We start from the raw sequence: 24,370 nt of genomic DNA on the forward strand, positions 1-24,370 counted from the left end.
ACACGGAGGGGGGGACGACATGGGCACGGCACGGAGACGGGGAGGGACAAAAACGCGGGAGGGGGGCACGGAGGTGGTGGTGGGGGGGGGGCGACACGGCCACGGGGGAGCCACGGGGGTGACACAGAGCGACACTCGGTGACATCCCCCCCGCCCCGCCCGGGTGCGGCTGCCCGCTTCCATTGATCTGCCTCCTCCCCCCACCCCCCTTCCCCGGAACTCACCCCCGGTGGGGAAACTGAGGCACAGCGGCATCCACCGGGCAGCTCCATCCCGCCCCTCCATCCCATCCTACCCCGTCCCGGGCCCGGGGGCCGCGTCCCCCCGGCTCCCAGGGATGTTCTCAAGAAAGGCCAGCAATGGTGCGGTTACAAACAGCGGGAATTTTATTTAAAAAAACAACCGTCACAACCGTTCACAGCGTTACAGGCGGGGTGGGGGGCGGGGGCGCGTTAAACAACCGGTTTTATTTTGGGGGACGGGGGGGGAAGGGGAAGAAAGAATTCATCACGCTACCGTTGAACTTGGTTTTAATGTTTCTCCACAAACAGTGAAAAATACTAAAGTACAGACAAGGAGGACTCATAATGTTGTGGCCAACATTATAAATATGGAATTATAAATTTAAAACATTTTTTTTTCTGGTTTAAAAAATAAATCTGGTAGTAAATGCGGCTCTGGGGGGGCGGCGTTAGTAGGGCCGGTCTCGGCGATCCTGGCGGTGTTCGCCCCTGTGGGCCGAGGGTGGGGAACAAGGGTCAGTCGTGGGGTCCAGGAACCGTCCCCGGACCGGGGAGGTTCCTTCACCCCCCTCCCACTCCCCCTGACACCCATTTACCCACCCCCTCCACTTATCCCACCCCCCCACCCATTCACCCCCTTGCCCCTCCACCCACCTGTCCCACCCCACTCACCCTCTCCCCATCAGTGTCTCCCCTCCCCAGTGTCCCCTTATCCCCTCCCATCACTCCCTGCCCCGCCCTCAATCCATACTTGTCCATCTTTCCCGGCCCTCCGCGCCGTCCTCTGCCTCCTCCTCCCATCTGCTCCATGAGGGGTCCCGGGGGTCCCCCGGGTCCTCCTCCTCCTCCTCCTCTCCGGCCGCCTCCTCCGTAGCCGCCTCGGTCCATGCCCCGGCCACCTCGGAATCCCCCTCGGTCTCCGCCGCGGCCGCCTCGGAACATCCCGCCGGGCCCCCCTCGGTCCATGAGGCCCCCGCCGCGCCCGCCCCGCATCCCCCCGGGGCCGCCTCGGCCGCGGTCACCGCCTGCGGGAGGAGCAAAGACCCTCAGAGTGACCCCCAGGGAGCCCACCCCGCTCCGGTGATCCCTGCCCCACGATCCCAGCACATCCGGCTCTGGCAGCAGCGGGAGAAGGGTTGGGAGCTGCTGGGTACCCCGACGGGATTTGGGGTTCGTTCAGGTTGGAGCAGGGCCCTGGGAAGTCGGGGTGCTGCTGCCAGCCCCCCACATCCAGGAAGTACAGGAGAAATGGTGCTCCCAGACTCCATGTCCTGGCTCACGGAGGCATGAAGGCCTGGCAGCTCCTGGAGCTGGCCCAGCCAGTCCCCAAGGAGCCCGAGGTTGGGCCTGGGGTGTCCCGTTGGGAAGTGGGGCTGTGACCCCCCCCCCCCCCAAACGTACCTGGAGGAGGGAAGGGGGGTGGGAGGAACCCCTCCGGCTTGGGCGCCTTGCACTGGTTGCACTCTGTTCTCCAGGCAAAGTTCTGGTTTCCACAGCCCCTGGGGACAAATTCCAGTCAGCCCAGAGCGGGACAGCATTCCAGCTGGGGTGACACTGGGAAGCACGAGCAGGAGAGCACGTGGAGAGGGGAGGGCCTGGGGCACAGCTCCCGAACTGGGGTGGGGGGCCGGCTGCCCCTTCCCCCACAGCCCCAGGAGTGACCCCATCCCTCCCTGTGTGCCAGGTGCAAGGTGATTCCTGGGAAGGCCCAGCAAGCCATTTTGGGAAAGGCCTCCTTGCCCTGGCCAGCTCCTGGGATGACGGGCCCTTGGCACAGGGCGGTGGGCAGCGGGGGGTACTCACGGGTTGGGGCACTGCCAGTCCCCGGCGCGGTGCTGGACGCTCCCTCCGGACGGGTTTCCCCGGGATCCCCGCGGTCCCCTCGAGGAGAAGCCACCCCTGTCTCCGCCTCTTCCCCCCATCCGGCCCATGGGGCCGCTGGGCCCGCTGGGGCCCCCCGGGCCACCGGGTCCCCCTGGACCTGTGGGAAGGAGCCCTGTCAGTGCTGGGAGCCACGGGAAGGATGGGAAGGAGCTTTGGGGGGGCTGCACGGTACCTCCACGGAGAGGGGGGGGCATTCCCCGCTGCTCCCGCGGGGGCATCCCGCCCCTCAGGCTGTTCATCGGGCCCTTCTTCCGTGCCAGGGTCACCTTCAGCTTGCTGCCCTGGAAATCCTTCCCTGGGAGGGACACAATGGCAGCAGCATCAGTGAATCACAGCCCTGCTTCCCACACCTGCAATTTTTGGAATTCCATCCCCAAACGTCCCCCAGCACTCACCATCAAACCATTCCACGGCTGTTTTGGCAGTGGATGGGTCATCGTAGGACACGGTGGCATCGCCCTTGGGCTTGCCCGTTTCCTTGTCGATGTAGAGGTTTATCATGGGCTGCCCCGTCCTCTTGTTCATCTAAGGGACAGTGGAATGTCACCAGGGCCCTGCGTCCCCACAGCCCAGCGGGGATTTACTGCTCTGCCTTCCGGCAGAGGCTCATTCCAGAGACCCCAGGACAGAAGAAAGGGGCCCCAGGCCTACCACAGGTAACAGTAACTGCCCAGACACCCCAAAAATGAAGGGACAGGCCCAAAACAGCCCTGCCAGGCCTCTCCTGGAGCCTGGACATGATGGGCCTGAAGGATGTGAGCAATGGGCAGGGAGCAGGAGGAGGAAGAGGAGGAGGTGGGTGACCCTTTTCCCCCTGTCAGCTGGGGGTCACTGGTGTCTCCTCACCTTGACAACACCACACTGTTTGAAGAAATCTGCCAGATCCTCCAGGGTCACATTGTCATTGAGTCCCTGCACATAGACTGCAGTGCTGTCCGAGTCCTCCTCCGGGTCCATGGGGGGGCCTAGGAGACAATTCCCGGGGTCAGTGCAGGCAGAGGAAGGGCAGGGATACCCCAGGGCCGAGTTCTTTCCATCCCGTCATGGCCTCCACGGCCGCAGCTTCGCTCTCTGGCCGTGACAGGAAACCCCAGGCCCAAGGGAGGTGACTGTGCCCCCCTCACCTCCTGAGGGCCACGGCCAGACACACCCCACACCCACCCACGTGGGAAGGACCCCCAGGTTCTGTCAGGACACATCCCAGAGGAGAGATGAGGAAGACCTTCGTGCCCCCTGGGCTCCCACACAAGGACATCCTCCCCCCTTTTCCGACGCTGGAAGGCTGACGCAGAACTTCCAGACACGCCTGCGTGACAGGAAGGGACAAGCCACGGACGAGGCTCTGGGGGTGCTGCAGACTCTCTGGATAAGCTCCAGAGAAGCCCCCAACCCCCCTAATTCCTGCAGAGAAGGGTGGCTTTCCCAACCACGTGTGGTTTTCCACAGCCCAGCTGTTTGGGAACGAAGAAATGAAGGAAACAGCCAGAAAGCCTGGAAGCAGCAGTGAGGTGACGCTGTGGCGGCCGCAGCCCTCGGAACGAGGACGTGAGCGTCCATCTCACAACCTCGGGAGGGAGTTTGGTGGCAATTACCTAAATCCAGGTCGGGTCCTTCCTCCATGTGTCCTGCCAGGCGGGAGAGAAGCATAGGGAAGGGTGTTAGTGGGGGCCCTGTGGGCTGGAGAACCGACACACACAACACTAGCTATGACCTGCGCCGCACAAGCAGCAGCACTGCACCTTACTGGGCCATCAGGTGGCTCTTTTAGCACTTCTTCCAACCAAAAACCACTATTACACTGGTTTTAAGCATTTTTTTTCCAACCAATAACCACTAATACACTGATTGTTTAGCAGCTTTCAAACCGTTAACCACTATCACACTGATTTTTTTTTTTTTAGCAGGTTTCAAACCGTTAATCACTAACGCTGATTTTTTAAAAGGTTTTACCAAGCCAATCAGTTTTTAAGTTCATTAATAAAAGTTACTTTATATATATATATAAATATTAAAATAAAAAGAAAAAAAGATTTATTACATCCAAACCATTTCTTTTCCCCAAAATTACAGGAGTGGTTGCTCAACTCTTCCACTGTGTCCGCATACCCCTGGGCATCGCCGGCAGTACCCATTACAGTCTGGTTGCATATTGTCATTTTTAAAACCACTTTAAATGAATAAAAAATTACACTTTGTGCTAAAAAAACTTGACTGCACATTTTTTTTTTTGTTTTTTTTTTAAACACTATCCATTGTAATGCTCAAAAACTTACCACCAGGCTTATTGAAGCCACCTCGCTCTCCAGCGCTGCTGGGGGGATAAACGAAGAAATGAAGGCCTTTCCCTTTACAAAGCCAGCACCGCTCTGAGCCTCTGCGGCTCACAGGGGAGAAGGGCACTGGCTAAACATCTCCAAACATCTCTCTGTCTCTCTCTCATCTCGGCACTAGGCCTTTCTTCAGGGCAGCTCGCTCAAATTTTCTTTACATATAAAGCAACCTTGGTGTGGTTTGAGGCACCGCTTTGCTGTCGGTGCCCTGGCGTTACTCGGGTATCATCAGTGCAATACTTGGCCGAGAAATGGGGGGTGTGTTTTGTAAATCAAAGTGGGCTTGGTTTGGTTTTTTTTTTGTTTTTTTTTTTTTTTGGTGTTCAAGAGTAATTTGGGGGTGTTTGAGTGGTCAACTCCCTCCCCTCGGTGTGTCCACCAAGGCGCACCCTCAGCCTGTGGCAGCGCCGGGCCCGCGGGTCCCTGACATTTAACAGTGTAAAAGGAGACAAACCACACGCGAGACCTACAACACAGTTCAGCTGACATCGCCCCTAAAACCCTCGAAATAAAGCCATACATTCAGGTCACTACTGAATTTAACAACTCTCTGGAGGGAGAACTTACAGAGTACGGCGGGGGCTCCAAGGCCTGGGGTGCAGCTTTGTGGACACACTCACTTTTGGGCAGGTGCCAATGCAAACAGGGCCGCAGCTTTCACCAAAAGCTTTGGCTGAAGCATTCACAGCTAAAACTGCTTTGGAGCGTGGTGGTTAAGTAGGAAAATGCCACCTTGAGAAAGGATTTGGGCTGTTTCTTGCTCTTTTTTTGGGTGAGCCAGCAAGCTGTTTGGAAGGAGCCGAGCGGAGGAGGGAGAGCACCGTGAATTTTTTCTAGCAAGTATTGCACCTCTAATACTGGGAAAAAAAAAAGTCAATACAGAATTTCGAGCTGTTGCATGCAGCTTTGCCTCCTCTCGTTAAAAGTACACACCATTTACGTAATGTCTCTCTTTTTAAACAGAAGATTTTTACACTTTTTTTTTTCTTTTTTTTTTTTCTTTAACGTTACACAATTCTAAAGTAGTAGTATACCCTCCTCTGGTTTTATTACCAAACAACAAGTATGCAAGTTACCAAAGTTACAGAAGGATTCCGTTTATACAATCAATACATTGGGTTAAAAATATTCTATGTATATTTTTCCTCTCCATATGGACACCGTGTCTAGTCCCACTTTTCATTATGCTGCCGGCTGAGTACTGAGTACGGGTACTTTTTAAGTATTGAGGTGTTTACAAGGCTCTCACTTTGTAACCTGTAGCATATAAATGCGACAAAGCATGTTAAAAAGTTTTCCATTTTCATAAAAATATCAAATCATCGAGGCAATGAAAAAGGGCACGTTAATAACATCGAGCTCCTTACCTGCTGGAGACACTGAAATCCATCACCACAGCATGCTAAGGTGGGCCGAGTTCCCCTACCTGCCCTGGGTGTCCCCTGAAGCCACCTGTTCTATGGACAGCACAAACTCTACGTCCATAAGGCAGGGGGAGGACCCTTTGTAAGGGTCTGGCCAGGTGGGAAATCGCTTGGGAGGCAAATTTGAGCTGGGATTAAGGTGTGAGATCAGAGACAGGTGACAAACCTTTGGCAATGAGAAGCTCGGAAGGGGCTAGAAATTTGAAGATGTGATGATAGACATTTCAGGTGTCTACATCTACTTTAATCGTTAAGAGATCAATGCAGCACGGCTGAAATCTTTATGCAGATCCCTGGAACTCCATTCCACCCGAGCCAATTGCAAGCTGGATGCATTCCCACACAAACCAGCCTTTTCCATGTCTTTCCTGGATTTCTCTGATAAAGATTTCATGCCACGTCAATGGGCTGCGACAGAGCTATGCAGAATGGGGCCACCCACTGCCAAACTGGGGTTGCCACCGGGCTGTGCCACGCGGGAAGAAGTGGCCTCTGGAGGGCAGCTGCCGTCACAGCCACCCTGCCAGCACCGGGGCGGGCACGGCGTGTCCCAGTGCCACACCTGGGGACACTCTGCATAGCTCTGAGCAACGGGGTGAGGGGATGGAACACACACAAAGCTGTCAATTCCCTCTCGGAGGAGCCTTTGGGATTAGTTCTCCTCCCTTGTCTCTACCAGAATGACCTCCACGCACGGGGACACACCTGAAGGCACAGGTGGCACCAAACCAGCTTGCGCCATCAGGTGAAATGGCCAAACTGATTCGGAGCACCTGAATGCTCCGAGGGGGAGCAGGCCTGGGAGCCAAAGCACTTCCTCCTCTCTGTTCTCAGGGTCCTTCTCCACGTGCTCCAAGCGTTCCAGGCTTTCCGAGCTCGCAGGCTCCGTGGGAGGAGGCTGACACAAGGCTCCTGCCCTGCCAGAATCCCCGCTCCTGAGGCCCAGGGAGCACCCCCTGGAGCTGCTGGGAGGTTTGTGTGTGTTCCACCCAGAGTTACTGTTAAACCCCACAGAGGATTCCACCTCTGGGCGACCACGAAGGGAGCTGAAAGTGCCAGGGCCAGCATTACCCCCAGTTTCCCCCTCCCCGGGGGCCCAACCAGCTGCAGGACACACCAACCATCCTGCTCCTATTTCCCTTAGGATAATGTTTCCATGGATGACAAGCAGAGATGTCCTCCATGGAAACACAGCTGGGAACGTCAACCTTTCAGTCCCTTCTTTAGCGTTTCAAATCCTATGGGTAAACCAGAATTAGAGAAAAGGAGAAAAGCTTTGCTCTTACCCCATTCCACCGCGTCCTCCTCCCCGCCCACCTCTGCTCATGCCTCCACGCTCATATCCCCCTCGTCCCCTGCCCCGGCTATCGGGGCCGCTCAGATTCCGGCTCTCTCCCGGGCCGGAGAAGCCTCCGGATTCCTGCCCGTACATGTTCATGCTGCTGGGATGGTCCTGGCGGAACGAGCCTGGGGAAGGGTGGCAACAGGTTAGGGAGAGGCAGCCCCTTCACCTGCCCTCAGCTGCAGCCACAACAGCAGCATCGGGGTTATTCAGTTTGGGGAAATCCCTCTGAGAGCAGCGATTCCAGCCGTGCCCCCAGCCAAGGCCACTGCTGACCCCTGTGCCCCAGTGCCACATCCACAGGGCTGTTAAATCCCTGCAGGGAAGGGGACTCCAGTACTGCCCTGGGCAGCTGTGCCACCCTGACCACCCTTTCCAGGAGGAATTTTCCCAATATCCAGCCTGAGCCTCTCCTGGCCCGGCCTGAGGCCGTTCCCTCTCCTCCTGTCCCTGTTCCCTGGGAGCAGAGCCCGACCCCCCCGGCTGCCCCCTCCTGTCAGGGACTTGTGCAGAGCCACAAGGTCCCCCCTGAGTCTCCTTTGCTCCAGGCTGAGCCCCCTCAACTCCTCCCCACAAACATTTTGTGCCTCTGTGTTCCCACTCTCCCCTGAGGGGATCATCCCAACCTACCATGGCCTCCAGAGATGCCATTTCTCAGCAGGAAAGGCCAAACCCCAGCTCCAACCCTCCCTCCCTTCACCACAGCTCCGAGTTTTAGATCCAAACTAAGGCCAGGGCTCCTTCCCAGGGATCCCACTCACTCTGCTGGCCGTAGCTGCTGCTCTGCTGGCTGTACTGGCTGGGGGCCTGGCTGTAGGATCCGGTGGGAGGTGGGTAACTGGTGGGAGGTGGCTGCTGCCCGTAGCTGCTCTGCTGGCCATAACTGGTCTGTTGGCCATAGGAGCTCTGCTGCCCGTAGCTGCTCTGCTGGGAGTAAGTGCTCTGATCGTAACTGCTTGGCTGTGTAGAGGAATAGCTGGAAAAGAAAAGCGTTGGGAAAGGTGGGATGATGAGGCAATTCCCTGGCAGCGTGTGTGGAGTGGCTCATGCTGGAAGGCAATGCAATTAGAGGCTGTATTTAGTGCTGTAAATCACTTTAAAAGCTGAAGTCATCCCATGGAGGCCAGTATGGAGGGCTGGGAAAGCAAAAACCACGTGGCCAACCCATTTATTCACAGCTCTAGGAAAGGGCACCAGCGCCAGGGCAAAACTCAGTGGTAACGGAGGTAACAGGGCCTGGATAAAAGAAGTTCCCCTCATGCAGCTGAGGCTTTGAGAATTTCAAAGTGTACGTTTTAGAAGCCACATTAAAGATACCTGAGGGAAGGAGGGAGCTCCTGGCCAAGCTGTATGTGAGAAGAGGCAGCAAAAGGTCCCTCTAGGAAAATTCTTAAAATTCTCAAGTCTCAAAATAAAATAAAAGAAAAAAAATCTAGAAAATGTCTTAAACCTGTTTGTCACGATTTTCCTTCTCAGGTGTGCACGCAGAGCCACTGCTACACTCAGCCACAGCCTCCCAAACCCCACCACAACAACTGCAAGGAGCACAGCTCCTCCTCCCAGGACGCCAAAGCTCCCTCTCCATAAAATCCCTCAGGAAAAGGCCCTAAGCTGAGCACTGCCAAGCCTTACCTGGTCGGAGGGTAGGAGGGAGGAGCGGTGACGGGCTGCATGGGGTAGCTGGCAGGCACCTGGGGGTAGCTGTAGTTGCTCTGCCCGTAGCCCAGGCTGGGCTGGCTGTAGCCTGTCGTGCTGGACTGGGGCTGGCTGGTCTCTGCTGGTTTGCTGCCATCCTGGGGTCTGGGCAGAAATATGGAACAACGTTGGTGCCCAGCCCCACACCTGGCAGCAGTGAAGGGCTCAGATCCCCCCAGGACTGAGGGTTGTGAGCTCTTTTTTGGGGTAGCATTAAAGCTGGCTTTGACTGGTGACAGCCACTGTGGCAGCAGCCAATAAACATGTCATAAACACAGTTTTAGCCCTCCCTGCCTGGGTGTTTGCACACTCCAGGGGAGGCCCAGGCAGCGCCCTGAATAGGGAGCATGGAACACCACAGCTTCTGTTCACCCCAAAGCCATGGTGTTCAGACTCCGGCTGTGGGGCTGAGTGGAGGATGTGGAATGCCAGCAAGGCTGCTCCTGCAGAGCCCTGGGAAAGCAGGAGCTGAATCAGCCAGCAAGGCAGGCACTGAAATGGCCCATTGTTTGCTTCAGAATCCAGCTCACGCAGATATTGCCTCATATACGTTATCCCAATTATCCCACGGAAGAGAAAGGATGCTGAGCTTGGACTGCGTGACCTTTAAAGGTCCCCTCCAACCCAAACCACCCAATTGTGTATTTAGAATTAACTCTCAAGGCCTGAAAATTGAGAACCCTTTGCATGTGGTTCACATGTCCCCTTCTGTTTGTCCCAAAGTTTAAAGGCCGTGCAGATACAGCACTTGGGGACAGGGTTAGTGGTGGCCTCAATGATCTCAGAGGGCTTTTCCAACTCAGAGGATTCTTTGAGCCTTTACTTTCTAAGCGTTTCTCAGAGTGGAGCTAAAAGAGTGAAGCTGTTTTTGCTGTAGAAGCTGGGAAAAATTGTTCACAATGTCAGGATTCATCCTGCAAATTTACATCCCTTTAAAGTGTAACCTGTCAGAGCTGTGCCAGGCTTTGCCTTTCCTTCCCACAGTGCTTGCTACACACACCAGGTAAACGAATAAATCAGCTTTTACTCGCTTCTAAGCAAGTTTCCATTATGTATTCTAAATTTTTCATATCCTCTGAGCAAACAATTCAACTCCACAGATGACAGGCAGTGCCCAGAGGGGTGAGATTTAAAGAGGAAATGTTTTGCAGCCTGTGCATCCACCCCAGCATCCTGCCTGACCCCGTGACTCGGCAGCAGACAGGACTCGGTTCTCTGCTGTACCCTGAGAGGCTGATTTGGCTGCGTGGTCGCTCCCTCGGCCACAGGAACAGCGCTGACTCACCGGGCTGGAGCACAGCACAGCCCTCCCACGCTGCCCCCCCACGCTGCTCCCCCGGCCCTGCAACGCCGCGGCAACAGGCGGGGAGGAGCTGCTGCCAGAGCCCAGGGAGCTGGGGGGAAGAGGAGGAGGAGAAAGAGGAGGAGAAGGAGCAGGAGGAAGAAGAGGAGGAGGAGGAGAAGGAAGAGAAGGGGAATGAGGAGGAGGAGGATGAGGAAGAAGAGGAGGAGCAAGAGGAAGAAGAGAAGGAGGAGAAGGGGAATGAGGAGGAGGAGGACAATGAGGAGGAGGAGAAGGAGGAAGAAGAGAAGGAAGAGAAGTATGAGAAGGAGGATGAGGAGGGGGTGGAGGAGAAGGATGAGGAGAAGGAGAAAGAAGAAGAAAAGAAGGAAAAGGAGAAGGAGGAAGAGACAGGAGAAGAAGGATGAAGAAGAGCAGGAGGAGAAGGAAAAGGAGGAGAAGGATTGGGGGGAGGAGGAAGAACAGAAGGAGAAGGAAAAGGAGTAGAAGGAGGAAGAGAAGGAGAAGGAGAAGGATGAGATGGAGGAGGCAGAGAAGGATGAGAATGGGGGAAGGAGGAAGAAGAGAAGGAGAAGGAAGAAGAGAAGGAGAAGGAAAAGGAGGAAGAGGAAGAACACGAGGAGGAGGAGGCGAAGGAAAAGGAAGAGCAGGAGAAGGAGGAAAAGGAGAGGGAGGAGAATGATGAGGATGAGGATGATGAGGAGGAGGAGGAGGAAGAGAAGGGGAAGGAAGAGAAGTATGAGGAGGAGGATGAGGAGGGGGTGGAGGAGAAGGATGAGGAAAAGGAGAAAGAACAAGAAGAGAAGGAAAAGAAGAAGAGAATGAAAAGGAGAAGGAAGAAGAGACAGAGGAGGAGAAGGACGAAGAAGAGCAGGAGGAGAAGAAGGAAGAAAAGGAGGACAAGAAGGATGAGATGGAGGACAAAGAGAAGGATGGCAGGGAGGAGGAAGAAGAGAAGGAGAAGGAAGAAGAGAAGGAGAAGGAAAAGGAGGAAGAACAAGAGAAGGTGGAGGAGATGGAAAAGGAAGAGCAGAAGGAGGAAAAGGAGAGGGAGGAGAATGATGAGGATGAGGATGATGATGAGGAGGAGGAGGAGGAGGAGGAGGAGGAGGAGGAGGAGGAGGAGGAGGAGGAGGAGGAGGAGGAGGAGGAGGAGGGGGTGGAGGAGAAGGATGAGAAGGAGAAAGAAGAAGAGAAGGAAAAGAGGAAGAAAATGAAAGAGAGAAGGAAGAAGAGACAGAGGAGGAGAAGGATGAAGAAGAGCAGGAGGAAAAGGAGAAGGAGGAAGAAAAGGAGGAGGAAGAAGAGAAGGAGAAGGAAGAAGAGAAGGAGAAGGAAGAAGAGAAGGAGAAGGAAGAAGAGAAGAAGGAAAAGGAAGAGGAGGAAGAACAAGAGGAGGAGAAGGAGAAGGAGGAAGAAAAGGAGGACGAGGAAGAACAAGAGAAGGAGGAGGAGAAGGAAGAGCAGGAGAAGGAGGAAAAGGAGGAGGATGGTGAGGATGAGGATGATGAGGAGGCAGTACCTGGCGGGAGCGGACGGGGCCGGCTGCTGCCCGTAGGCCGGGTATGCGGGCTGGGTGCCGTATGCGGACGGGGCGGCGTACGAGGCCTGGCTGCTGGTGACCGTGGCCGTGTTGGTGTCGTAGGCGGCGGTGCCGTAGCCCTGCACGGGCTGGCTGTAGGCGGGGGGGGCAGTCGGGGCGCTGTAACCTGCAACAACCACAGCTCACACAGCTCAGCTCACACAGCTCACACAGCTCAGCTCACACAGCTCACACAGCTCACACAGCTCAGCTCACACAGCTCACACAGCTCACACAGCTCAGCTCACACAGCTCACACAGCTCACACAGCTCTGCTCACACAGCTCACACAGCTCAGCTCACACAGCTCACACAGCTCACACAGCTCTGCTCACACAGCTCACACAGCTCAGCTCACACAGCTCACACAGCTCACACAGCTCAAACAGCTCACACAGCTCAGCTCACACAGCTCAGCTCACACAGCTCACACAGCTCAGCTCACACAGCTCAGCTCACACAGCTCTGCTCACACAGCTCACACAGCTCAGCTCACAAAGCTCAGCTCACAAAGCTCTGCTCACACAGCTCACACAGCACAGCTCACACAGCTCAGCTCACACAGCTCACACAGCTCAGCTCACACAGCTCACACAGCTCAGCTCACACAGCTCACAGAGCTCACAGAGCTCACAGAGCTCACACAGCTCTGCTCACACAGCTCAGCTCACACAGCTCAGCTCACACAGCTCACACAGCTCAGCTCACAGAGCTCACAGAGCTCAGCTCACACAGCTCACACAGCTCTGCTCACACAGCTCAGCTCACACAGCTCACACAGCTCAGCTCACAGAGCTCACAGAGCTCACAGAGCTCACACAGCTCAGCTCACACAGCTCAGCTCACACAGCTCACACAGCTCAGCTCACAGAGCTCACACAGCTCACACAGCTCAGCTCACACAGCTCAGCTCACACAGCTCACACAGCTCAGCTCACACAGCTCACACAGCTCTGCTCACACAGCTCTGCTCACACAGCTCAGCTCACACAGCTCAGCTCACACAGCTCAGCTCACACAGCTCAGCTCACACAGCTCACACAGCACAGCTCACACAGCACAGCTCACACAGCACAGCTCACACAGCACAGCTCACACAGCTCAGCTCACACAGCTCAGCTCACACAGCTCACACAGCACAGCTCACACAGCTCAGCTCACACAGCTCACACAGCACAGCTCACACAGCTCAGCTCACACAGCTCACACAGCTCAGCTCACACAGCTCAGCTCACACAGCTCAGCTCACACAGCTCACACAGCTCTGCTCACACAGCTCACACAGCTCACACAGCACAGCTCACACAGCTCAGCTCACACAGCTCAGCTCACACAGCTCACACAGCTCTGCTCACACAGCTCACACAGCTCACACAGCACAGCTCACACAGCTCACACAGCTCAGCTCACACAGCTCAGCTCGCACAGCTCACACAGCTCACACAGCTCAGCTCACACAGCTCACACAGCTCACACAGCACAGCTCACACAGCTCACACAGCTCAGCTCACACAGCTCACACAGCACAGCTCACACAGCTCACACAGCTCAGCTCACACAGCTCAGCTCGCACAGCTCACACAGCTCACACAGCACAGCTCACAGAGCTCACAGAGCTCACACAGCACAGCTCACACAGCTCTGCCAGGAACCGCGGAATTCCCGCATGGGCTGGGCTGGGAGGGAGTTTGAGGCTCATCTCACTCCATCCTCCTGCCATGGGACACCTTCCACTTATTGCTGGGTGCTCCAAGCCCCGTCCAACCTGGCCTTGGATGCTTCCAGGGATGGGGCAGCCACAGCTTCTTTGTGTTACCTCCCTCACCTCAGCTTCCCAATATCCCATCCAACCCTGCTCTCTGTCCACATGAAGCCATTCCCCCTTATCCTGTCCCTCCAGTCCCAAGGCCCTCTCCAGCTTTCCCAAATACCTCAGACTCTGGCCCTTGTGCTGCAGGTCCCCCAGACCCAGGGCACAGACACAGGTTTACCACCTCAGACAACCCAAAAATCATCCATTGCCCCACGCTGCCCCTTTGCCTTCCTCACAGAACCCCCCCACCTTGGGAAACCTCAGCCTCCAGCCCCTCAGCATCTCCAAATCCCACTCCCAGGAGCTTTCTGGAAGCCACCCCTGGAGCAGCACCCAGGATTGTTTACAGCAACCAGAGCTCAGGCAGGGTAAGCTGAGACATGGAGCATCTCCTCGACAAAGGCAGGGTAACAAACCCCCCCCCCCCTTGAGCTCCAAAGTAAAAGAAATCCAACTGATTTAGCAAGTATAGTCCCATCCTTTTAGCTTTTCTGAAAAATAAAGGCACAAAACCTGACCTGGGAAATCTTTCAGAGGCATTTCTGAAGGCTTATTTTAAATCAGTAAAGCTGGAAACAAAAGAAAAGCACTTTCCATTTGCTTTCACATGAGAAAAAGGTCAAGAGAGACACATCAGGCAGTTCCTGATGTCTTATGTACCTTCCCTTTTCTCAGAATTTCAGTTTGGTTTAGGGCAAAAGCCGAGAGCTCCCAGACTTCCTTTTGACCAGTTTTACAATATCCAACACCCCAAACCAGCTCCTGTATAATTCAGTGGCCACTTGCCTTGTCACAAAGGTGAGCTGGCATTAACACAGCGGGTTTTTGCTCCTAACAACCTTCCCAGCAAGCTTTCAAATTAAGAATATGAGACTTAAGATGGAAAACTAGCAATAAAAACGTTGTTAAATCTGACCCCAAAAAAATGAGCAAAAAGAGCCGCCAACGGGTCTCACGGCTGGGATCAGTGAGGGCAACAGCTTCTCCATCACTTCTGATTTTTAATAAACACGGGAGCCTTGTGACACACTTTTCCTTCAGGCAAACTGGGCTGCAGCATTTTATTCCAATTCCCTCATTTGCAAGGCAAACACCACTTGCAGCAGCAGAAGGCGGTGTGCCCTCATGGGGCACCGTGCCGCTGCCAGGAGGCACCTCCCGGTCCTGCCACCCTGCCAGGGCCCTTCCCAGCGGGCAGGAAAGAGCAACAGGATGAGGGAAGTTTGCACAGCAAATTAGTTAAAAAAACCAAAAAAAACCCAACGCAAAGTTCAGCTTTTTGGTGAAAAAGGATCCTGATGAAGACACAAGGCCAGCCTGGATACTCTGCCCACTCCAGCCTCTTCCTACCCCTGGCACCCAACCCATCCCCATCCCAGGGCTGCCAACCTGGCAATGTAAACTGGACTCCCACTGGGGAATAACTTGTAGGAATCAGTAGAAAATCAGTTTTCATGGTCATTATTCCTGTTTGCTGCTCTCTGTTGCTGAGAAAGGTGAAGGGGATTGTGCCCAACGGGAGGATTTCTAAAGCCTTGGGCAAATTTGAGCAGCCCAAACACTTCAATGTGAGGCAAGACAGCAATTCCACAGGGAGCACTGATCCCAGGAGTTAAATAAACCCTTATTTTAACTGGCCAGAGCCTGACCACACACTAAAACAGGCTAAGTACAGCCTGCAGCCCCTGTGCTGCAGCCACAGCCCTGCCCTGGGCTGTTCCCATTGGATTTGAAGCCCCAGGATGCTCCTCCCACAGCTGGGCCCCCTTTCCCAGTGCTGTTACTGGGAGCAAAAAGCTTTGCTAACACCTGGCTCTGCACAGGCAGCAGGATAAAAAGGGAGGAGGGAAAAAAAAAAAAAGAGGTGGAATTTTAAAGCTTCAGCTCTAGATGGAGCATTTCACTCGTGGAAGAGTGTGCTCAGCAGGAGGGGTTTGTCCCAAAGGAAAGGCAGTGATTTACCACCCCACTGGTCTAAATTACAAATCAAGGCCAGTTTAGACACTCTGGGAACCCTCAAGGGCTGTGGTTTTGAGGGTGGCATTTCTATTTCATCACTGCTCTCTCATCCCCTCCCAGCTAGGAAGATAAAAGTCGACTCAGCAGAAGAGCTGCTGAAAGAAAAAAGTAACAGGAGAAATAATAACCTGCTTAAAGTGTCTAAAATCCCCTCAAAGGATCCAAACCAACCCCCTTACTGAAGTCTGGGGATTCTCCAGGTGGAAGGGAAGTATGTGGGATTTGATCCTCAGAGAATATCAATTGGAAAAGGTTGGATTCAGAGAGGTTTCTTCCTTCCAAAGAGATTTCTTCTGGAAGAGAGCTGACTCCTGCTTGGCTTGTGTATATCCCAGCAGTGAGGGGCTGGAGAAGGGATGCAGAGTTCACTCTCTTTCCAGCCTATGTTGGGATATTTGGGGGTCATTATGGCAGCTGTGAGCGTGTTCATTAATTCCAAATCCATCAGAAATGTCAATATTCATACCCCAAACTTCCCAGGCAAAGGGAAGCAGGGGCTGGCTGGCTTTGGAGAGCAATTCCCACTTCCAAGAGATCCACACCTGGCCACTGAAATGCTCTTTATTTACTCCTGTAATTCCTGCTAATACCCTGCAATGATTAACGAGCCACAGGTCTGAGGGTGCCCAGTGATCCCTAACCTGAGGGAGCTGCTCCCAAACCCTTTTTTCTCTGGAACAAAGTTGACTGGGTGGCTCCAAGACACCTCTTCCTACAGCTCCAGGGAGGGAAGGAGGGTGGTAACTCCACCCTGGGGTGTCCAGGAGTCAGGCCAAGGTGGGATTAGAAGGGCTGGAAAGGACAGATCCATCCCTGCCATTCCCACCCATCCACACAGACCTCGGATTTCCTTGACCTCAACTACACCTCACCCAACCCCCAGGCTGTTCAGGCGAAAAAAAAAAAAAAAATAAAGGGCATTTTGCTTTAAGGAATTGCAGCACAAAAAGGTGATTCTTGGGAAAACAGGATTGGGATTCAACTGTAAGAACCTCACGTCTCTCAGGGCACGACAATGTCTGGCCCTGGGGTTTATTGAGCGTGAAAGGCAGGGAGAGAGGGAGGGAGAGAGGGAGGGAGAGGCTGCAGTCTCCTTTCCACAGCTCTGGCTCCTCAAGGAGAGGCAGGTGGAGGAAGGATAAATCCAACCTGGCTCTGTGCCTGGAGCTGCCACAGCCCCGCTCCGTGCTCCAAGGGCTGATAGGATCTTTTGCTTGACCACTTCCTGAGTTGGTGGTTTTTTTATGGATGAAAAGAAAATGAAGCGCTTTTTTTGCCGATCAAAAAAAAACCCCAAACCAAAAAAAGCAGCTGTGCAGAAAAAATAATGCCTGATATTATTATTATTATTATTATTATTATCCCTCCAGCAAATCTCCTCTTAAGGGAGAAGGAAAAACATGAACAGAGCAGTTTCCTGTGATCCCTGCGGGACTGGAGTCCGCAGGGGTCACAGGGACATAAATATTTCTAAGAAAGGAATTTTGGAAGTTCACAAATCCTTTTTTGCTGCCAGCTTTTGTCTAGGTAGTTTTAAATGAAAGGAAAAAGCCCTGTAGATAACCCCCAGTGACACTGGCTAATGGAGATGGATCTCACGTGCAGGAATTTTCCTGAGCCATGGAAAGATGGTAAATATTTTAATTTTGGTGAATATTTCCTCTCCAGCTCTTCCTTGTGAAGAATTCCTCAATGGCTTCTCTAGCCAGATATCCCACTGCCTGTCTGTCTGCCTGTCCTGGTATTCCCTTGCTTTGGGAAGTGTTTAATCCCATCTAGGAAATGTTTATAATGTGTCTCTTAGGAATGTGCAGGACACGGCACCCAAGGAATCACTGGGAGGAAAATCTGCTTTCAAAACCTCCTGAATATTCAACCCAAACATACATTAAATAAACATGAATATACATGAATTAAACATTGTCTCAATAGTTTCAAACATTAAGACACTTGTCTGGAGGAAATTCCAGCTCCAAGAACACGCTGGGAGAGTTTATAGAGCATTAATGAACAAGTATCTGCTCTGGAAATCCAAAGCCACCACGGGACGTGCAAAGGTGGAGGGCAGGATGCTGTTTATCCTTTAGGAAATGGGGGGATAATGGGGTTGGAATCACTTAAAAGGTCTTGGTGGTCAGGATTTTACCCATGAAGATGGCAAAGAGCACTGCAGCCTTGCAAATCCCTGCTGTCACTGCCTGCGTGAGCTCTGACACTCGAGGGTTCTGCCACTAAAACCAAGTGACACCTCAAGGGTTCCCACCTAAGGGGACCTCAAGTTCTGACAGGACGAGATGGCATTTTCCATGCAAGAGTGAGCAGCATTGTCCAGCCTGGACTGGTCCCTTCCACTGTGGGAAGCACAAGATGAGGAAGAGAAGGTGCAGGATCAGAACAGGCACATGTCACTGCCAGTGACAGGACTGTCAGGGAAGGGAAGGGCTGAGGAGCAGCCAGGGACACTGTTGCCTTTGCTCTGAGCACAGCACATCCTGCTCGGTCCCACAGCACCCAAACCCTGCCCTGAAAATTCAGCAGTGCATTTATTCCTGCTTATACATGGCTGCCCAAGCCCTGGAAGTGTCCAAGGCCAGGTTGGACGGGGCTTGGAGCAGCCTGGGATAGTGGAAGGGGGGGAATGGGATGAGCTTTAAGGTGTCTCCCAGCCAAAACCATTCCATGAAGGACGTGGAGCTGCTGGAGTCAGTCCAGAGGAGGCCATGGAGGGCTGGAGCCCCTCTGCTCTGGAGCCAGGCTGGGAGAGCTGGGGGTGCTCACCTGGAGAGGAGAAGGCTCCAGGGAGAGCTCAGAGCTCCTTCCAGGGCCTAAAGGGGCTCCAGGAGAGCTGGAGAGGGACTGGGGACAAGGCATGGAGGGACAGGACCCAGGGAATGGCTTCCCACTGCCAGAGGGCAGGGCTGGATGGGATCTTGGGAAGGAATCCTTCCCTATCACACAGGTTACCCAGAGCCGCAGCTGCCGCATCCCTGGAGGTGTCCGGGGCTGCCCAGGCTTTGGAGCAACCCATGGAAGGTGCCCTGCCCATGGCAAGGATTGTCCTAGATGATAGAAAGGCCTTTTCCCAGCCCAAGGGGGGTCTCCAGGCTGAGCCCAGCCCAGCAGGCCCCTCTCACCTGTCGGGGGCTGCCCGTAGGACGTGGCGTAGGCCGTCTGCCCGTACGTCGCCGTGGTCTGGGGCTGTGTGTAGCTGACGTCGGTGGGCTGCCCGTAGGTCCCGTAGCTCTGCTGCCCGTAGGTCTGCTCCAAAAGGACACAGATTCAATCCATGAGCACAAGTGACCCTCAGGAATTGCAGTTGCTCAGCACTCTCAAAGCCAAGGCTGCTGTGAAAGTTTAGGTGCCGCGGGAAATTCCGGGTCAGCTCTGCAAGGAGGTTATGGAGTGGTTTTTCCCTGCCAAGACTGAAGGAACAGGCTCTTGACATTGTCACCACACACCTCTGCTCTGTGGAAAGCAAACAGGAAAGCTCCCAGCTCCTCACAATTACCACCAGCACTCACAGGCACCATCCCAGGGTTAACCTGAAATATGGGAATGGGAGCGCTCCGAGGGCGGAACTGCACGAAGCAAAAGTCACTTCAGTGTAAAACTGCTTTGGTGTTGGCTAAAAGAAACCTGCTGAAGGTTTCAATTAAATTATTTGGAGTATTTTTCATGCCCATCAGCCATTAATTTGAAAAATGGGAGTTGGTGTAGGTATGGAAGGATGGGATCCACGGGAACACCCGAAGTATCCCAGTGGTGCTACTCCCATCCCGGTGCCTGTGCATTGAGTCAGGGATCAGCTCTCACCTCACCCATTCCCTGATTTTGCTCTCAAATCCAGCTTGAAAATCACTGAGGAAAGGAGAGAAGCAGCTGTGCCCAGCAGTGTCACCAGCTGCCCAAGCCATGCCCTGCCAGCTCATGCTCCAGGCACCAGCAAGCTCCCAACAGCTCCTGGCTTAGGATAAAACTCTGGATGCAGCTCGAGGAGTGCCATGGAAACAGCCTTAATTTCCAGGGATTCAGACTTCTGGGGAACCTGGAGCTGAAACCTTTTGGGATATTCAGCCTTCCTGAACTCAGGGCACAGGTCTGAACCAGGAGCAGGAAAGCCTTGACCACGTGAACACATCCCTGTCCCTGGAATTTCCCCACACCAAGAGGCAGGGAATGCTGCAAACTCCCCATGGACACGTGCCTAGAGCTGAGTTTAGCTGGTTAGGGGTTTAATTAGCTGGTTAGGTGTTTAATTAGCTGGTTAGGTGTTTAATTAGCTGGTTTTAGTTGTTGAGGCCTCCTGTTCCTAGCCTTGCCATCCTGCTCCCACCTTCCACCTCACCTACAACTGGGAGCAGCTCTTCCAGTTGTTGTCTCCAAGAGCTTAATTTAAAATAAAAGTCACCATCACCTTCCTTTCAGCCCACACTGAGCCTGCCTTCCTCCTCTTGGGAAGGAAAATTAAGCCTACAGCACTTTTTGAGGACAGGAATTTACCTTTGGAAACATACTTGGAGTTTGCAGACAAATGTGGTTGTAGTAACTTGGATTCTAAAGGTTAAAAATAAGCATTAAGTTAATCTCTTAAAGATCATCATTATTTTGCAGTCCAGCCAACTGAGAGTATGAACAGTTATAGCAATCAAAACTCCAGGAAAAAGAAATGTGTTCCCTCCTCCTCCTTTGTCCAATTCTGCCATCTCCCAAAAGGCAATTCCACCCTTTTTTCCCCAGTTTTTTTCTCTCCTACACCTCTGATTACAACACCCACCTACGTGGTGGTGTCAAACATACACCAAGAATTTGGCTTTTCTGGGATCAGCATTGAATAAATTAACCAAAAAAAAAAATAAAAAGGGGGGGGGGGATTGTTGAGGTTATTTCCACTTTTAAAAAAGCACTTTGGGCTGGGGGGAGAAACTCCAAGACAACTTTAAACCACGGATTTCGACACTGCCGCTCGGAGTTTCTCACGGCTGCGTGTTTTCCTGGAAAACAGGTGATTGAGCAGGAATTCCACCCCCTTCCCGTGTTTTACCTGGGTGGTCTGTGCATATCCTTGGGCTGGCTGAGGTGCATAGGCGCTGTAGCTGTGGAATGAATGTAAAGACATTTATAATCTTGCCCCAAATCTGCATCACGAGACAAAATTTCCCCCGCAGCCCGACGGTTTCTGCTGAAGTTCTACGGGAATGCAAAGCTCCAGGAAAACCCTCAGGATTTCCAAGTGTACCTGAGTTAAGCCCAAACCATAATTATGATATCCTTTTATTACGCCTTTTTAAAACAAGGAGGTTAAGCTACTTACCCCTGCTGAGCTGCAGCTTGGCTATAGGTACTGTAATCTAAAAGAAAAGGAGAAGAAAAGGAATAAAAACCTTGATAAAGGCTTAACAAAATAAAAAAAAAAAAAAAATCCAAGAGCACAGCAGCTGGAATTTCCTCCTGCAGCTCGCTATAAACCACTGGAATTCCAGTTTCCCAAGGCTGGAAGGTAAATGCACATTTTCAGCCCCTTTTTTTTGAGGGGAACAAAACCTCTCTTCCCCTCATTGTTCCTGCCGCTTGCAGCAGCGACTTTGATCTCAAATGACCCCGCTTCAATTTAAGCGCCACCTTGGATGGATCCCAGGGGGCTGGCAGGGGGGGATTTGGGCTGGAACAAAGGAAAACCAGGGATTTGAGCCTTACAACCCCCCCCCCACGCTGCTTTGAAAGGTTTCACCACCTTCACTCTTTCCCTTTCAAGGACACAAATCAATGGCTGGAAATCCACTTGTCCCCTGGAAGGGTTGGAGCTGGGAAGCTGGGAGCGATTCGCTCCCCAAATCCTCAATCCATGTCAGCACACTGATTGGGAGGAGAACCAAAACCCTGAAAATCCAAGCAGCAAAGCCTGTGCTGAACTGATTTGCTGGCGGGGATGGAAAATGAATCCACATGGCAATTAGGAGGCTGAATTTGAAACGACTGCAGCTCCCAGTTCCCTCACAGGCACCAACAGCTCCAGCTCCCATCCCAGTGTCTGGATGAATTCATCATTCCCACCAGACGTGGTCAGAAATCTCCCAGGACCACAGAAGTCCTGAGATCAGGACTGAACCCAGAACTTCCTGGTCGAGGCCACAGCACCTGAGCCAGAGGCAGGAGCTGGATCAGTGGAGCTGTTCCCAGACAGTGTGGGAAGTGGGAAGAGCTTCCAGTGCTCCCATCACCATCACACCTTGGTCAGAAATCCAAGTTTATCCCAGAATCATGGAATATCCTGAGGTGGGAGAGGCCCACACGGATCAAGTTCAACTCCAGTGCTGGAGAATTTGAGGAAGCAACTAACCAGCTTTAATGCCATTATCCCACTATTCCCAAGGTGATGGAGCCCCAGGAATCACTTGGAAAACACAGCTTCCATCCACCACAACCCCCTGCTCCTCAGCCTGTGGATCCATCCCGACTAAACCCTTCCTCCCTGCCCTCCAGGTGTGCTCCCAGCTTTTCCTCCTGCTCTCTGTGCTGCTGCTGGAGCGGAGCCCCCGGATCTGCGATCCCAACAGCAATTCCTGGGAGTTCTCAACCCCTTTGACCTTGCCCAGAACACCTCACACAGAGAAAGAAGACACTTGGAGTTCTCCAAAGGCTTCCCTGCTGCTGGGACACAGGGAACAAGTTGTTAAAACTCCTCTGGCATCATTCCCACTTCCCTCACAGGTTGGCACGTGGAATATTGGAGAATTTTCCTTGTTCAGTTCAGGGTTCTGGGTTTTTTTAATTCGCTTTACACATGGTTCTGCTAAATCCTGAGTGTTAATTAATGTCCGTCCCCCCTCATCCCACTCCACTCGTTTCCCTGCTCTCCCTCCAGCCACCAAAACCTCATTTAATTCTCCATTTTCAGCCCCCTTTTGGCCTCAAGCTCCACACAGGGGCATCAATTAACCCCTCTCCTCACGGCCCTACCCCAGTCCCACCTAAACCTAACATTTCCCCCTCTGTAGGATTTAATTCCAGGTCTGGAATTTGCCGTTTGCCTGTGGTGATGCCTCCCTTTTAATTTGCTCGGATTTAGACGAACACAGAACATTAATAAAAAATAATATTATGGTTCATTTAGTTAAACCCATCTCCTGGCTTTTATTTCCAGGGGGAAATTAATCTTCATCCTTTTATTTCATGAGGCTCAGGAGCACACCACAGGCTGAAAATAGCACCTCCCAGGAGGAACAATTCCATGAATTAAGGGAAAACACAGCTGTGGTTTTAACCCCCATTTTGACAATTCCGTTGGCAGATGTTCCTTCACTGACTTTTCTTTTTCAAGCTCTCCAAGGTGCTACTGGTGATATTCCCTCACACTCCATGGCCTGGGACATTTTCCTTCCTGGAAAGAAGGAAAATCCCCCTTCTTTAAGAAAAGTCAGATATTGGGCTGCTGGCCTTTAAAAGTGATGTTGCTACAGTTGCGGAGTCTCTGTTTCCAACTATTTGTATCCAGCTGGAGACCTCGTGGAAAAACATTTAATTCCAAGAAATTTGGAGCCACGGAGAGGATGGAACACCTTACTTCCCTGCGGGGAAAAGCTGGGAGAGAAGGCTCCAAGGAGACCTCAGAGCCCCTTCCAGTGCCTTAAAGGGCTCCAGGAGAGTTGGAGAGGGACTTGGGACAAGGGCTGGAGGGACAGGACACAGGGAATGGCTTCCCAGTGCCAGAGGGCAGGGCTGGATGGGATATTGGGAAGGAATTCCTGGCCGTGAGGCGCTGGAATGAATCTCCCAGAGGATGCTCCATCCCTGGCAGTATCCAAGGCCAGGCTGGACGGGGCTTGGAGCAATCTGGGATACTGGAAGGTGTCCCTGCCTATAGGAAAAGCCTTAAGGTCCCCTTCCCCCCGAACATTCCATAATCCCGTATTTGCACCAAAAGCCGCCCTGCGGAGCCCCGGCAGGCCCGAAGGCGCGGAGGAAGCCCTGGCTCGGTGCTTCGCTCCTGGGAGCGCGGAGCTCCGGGCATCCCGCGGGGCCGCAGCACCGAGGGGCCGCAACTGAACCAACAGACACTGAGGGGAAACACCCGCGGGCCCGGCGAGGCCCCGGCGGGCGGCGCGGGGGGACACGGGCGGGACGGGCCCTGCACGGCCCGACCCCGGCGGCCCCCGGGCGCGGCGCCACGGGCCGGCGGCGCGGCCTCAGCGCCCCTCCGGCCACCCCGTGCCGGGGGCGGCGGCGCTACCGGGGGGGTCCCGTCCCGTCTCGCCCCCCACCCCGGGCCCGGCCCGCCCCGGCCCCGCTCACCCGTCGACGCCATTTTCTCGCCTTCCTCCTCCGCGCTGCCCGCCCGGCCCCGCCCCGCGCCGCGCATGCGCCGCCCGGCCCCGCCGCGCGGACCACCCTGCAGCCGGGGGGAGATCACCGGGAGAACGAGCCCCGGGCGCTCGGGCCGCCCCGCTCCGCCGCCCGCCCGCCGGTTTTACCGTCCGCGGAGAACCGGGACGGCCCCGCGGGCAGCGCCCGCCGCTCCGGAGCGCGGTTCTGCCGCCTCTCTGGGCGCTTCCCCCCCGCCGGGCGGTGGGATGGTACAGCCCGCGGCCGTTAGGGACCGTCGCGCAAGAGGCGCTCGGGCCGCGAGGCGGAGCGGGGGGCGCGGCGGGGGCGTGACGTCACGGCCGGAGTAGTGATGTCACCGCCGGCGTAACGGGCGGGCGCGGGGCCGCTGTGACGTCACACACCCTGCCCGGCGGC

General features: G+C 54.0%; 1 protein-coding gene across 5 annotated transcripts; it reads right to left on the reverse strand.

Annotated features, from left to right (window-relative positions):
- Positions 1–363: 363 nt before the first annotated feature.
- EWSR1 (EWS RNA binding protein 1) lies at positions 364–24,074 on the reverse strand. Of its 5 annotated transcripts, none has more exons than XM_082293587.1 (18): positions 23,924–24,074; positions 20,946–20,982; positions 20,676–20,727; positions 20,135–20,188; positions 18,769–18,892; positions 11,743–11,929; positions 8,855–9,022; positions 7,984–8,198; positions 7,167–7,347; positions 4,400–4,434; positions 3,719–3,751; positions 2,973–3,091; positions 2,522–2,651; positions 2,299–2,421; positions 2,046–2,223; positions 1,644–1,741; positions 994–1,267; positions 364–731 (listed from the first exon to the last, which is right to left on the reverse strand). In XM_082293587.1, the coding sequence occupies exons 1-18, from the start codon at positions 23,988–23,990 to the stop codon at positions 692–694; spliced, it is 2,115 nt and encodes a 704-aa protein (XP_082149713.1). In that variant the 5' UTR covers positions 23,991–24,074; the 3' UTR covers positions 364–691. The 5 variants fall into 5 exon arrangements, with proteins under 5 accessions (XP_082149713.1, XP_082149712.1, XP_082149715.1 ...); XM_082293586.1 differs by having other exon boundaries at positions 4,400–4,437; positions 23,924–24,065; XM_082293589.1 differs by lacking the exon at positions 20,135–20,188.
- Positions 24,075–24,370: the final 296 nt, after the last annotated feature.

Source organism: Coloeus monedula, assembly GCF_965178545.1.
Source record: "Coloeus monedula genome assembly, chromosome: 18".
In the NCBI taxonomy this organism is placed as follows: domain Eukaryota; kingdom Metazoa; phylum Chordata; class Aves; order Passeriformes; family Corvidae; genus Coloeus; species Coloeus monedula.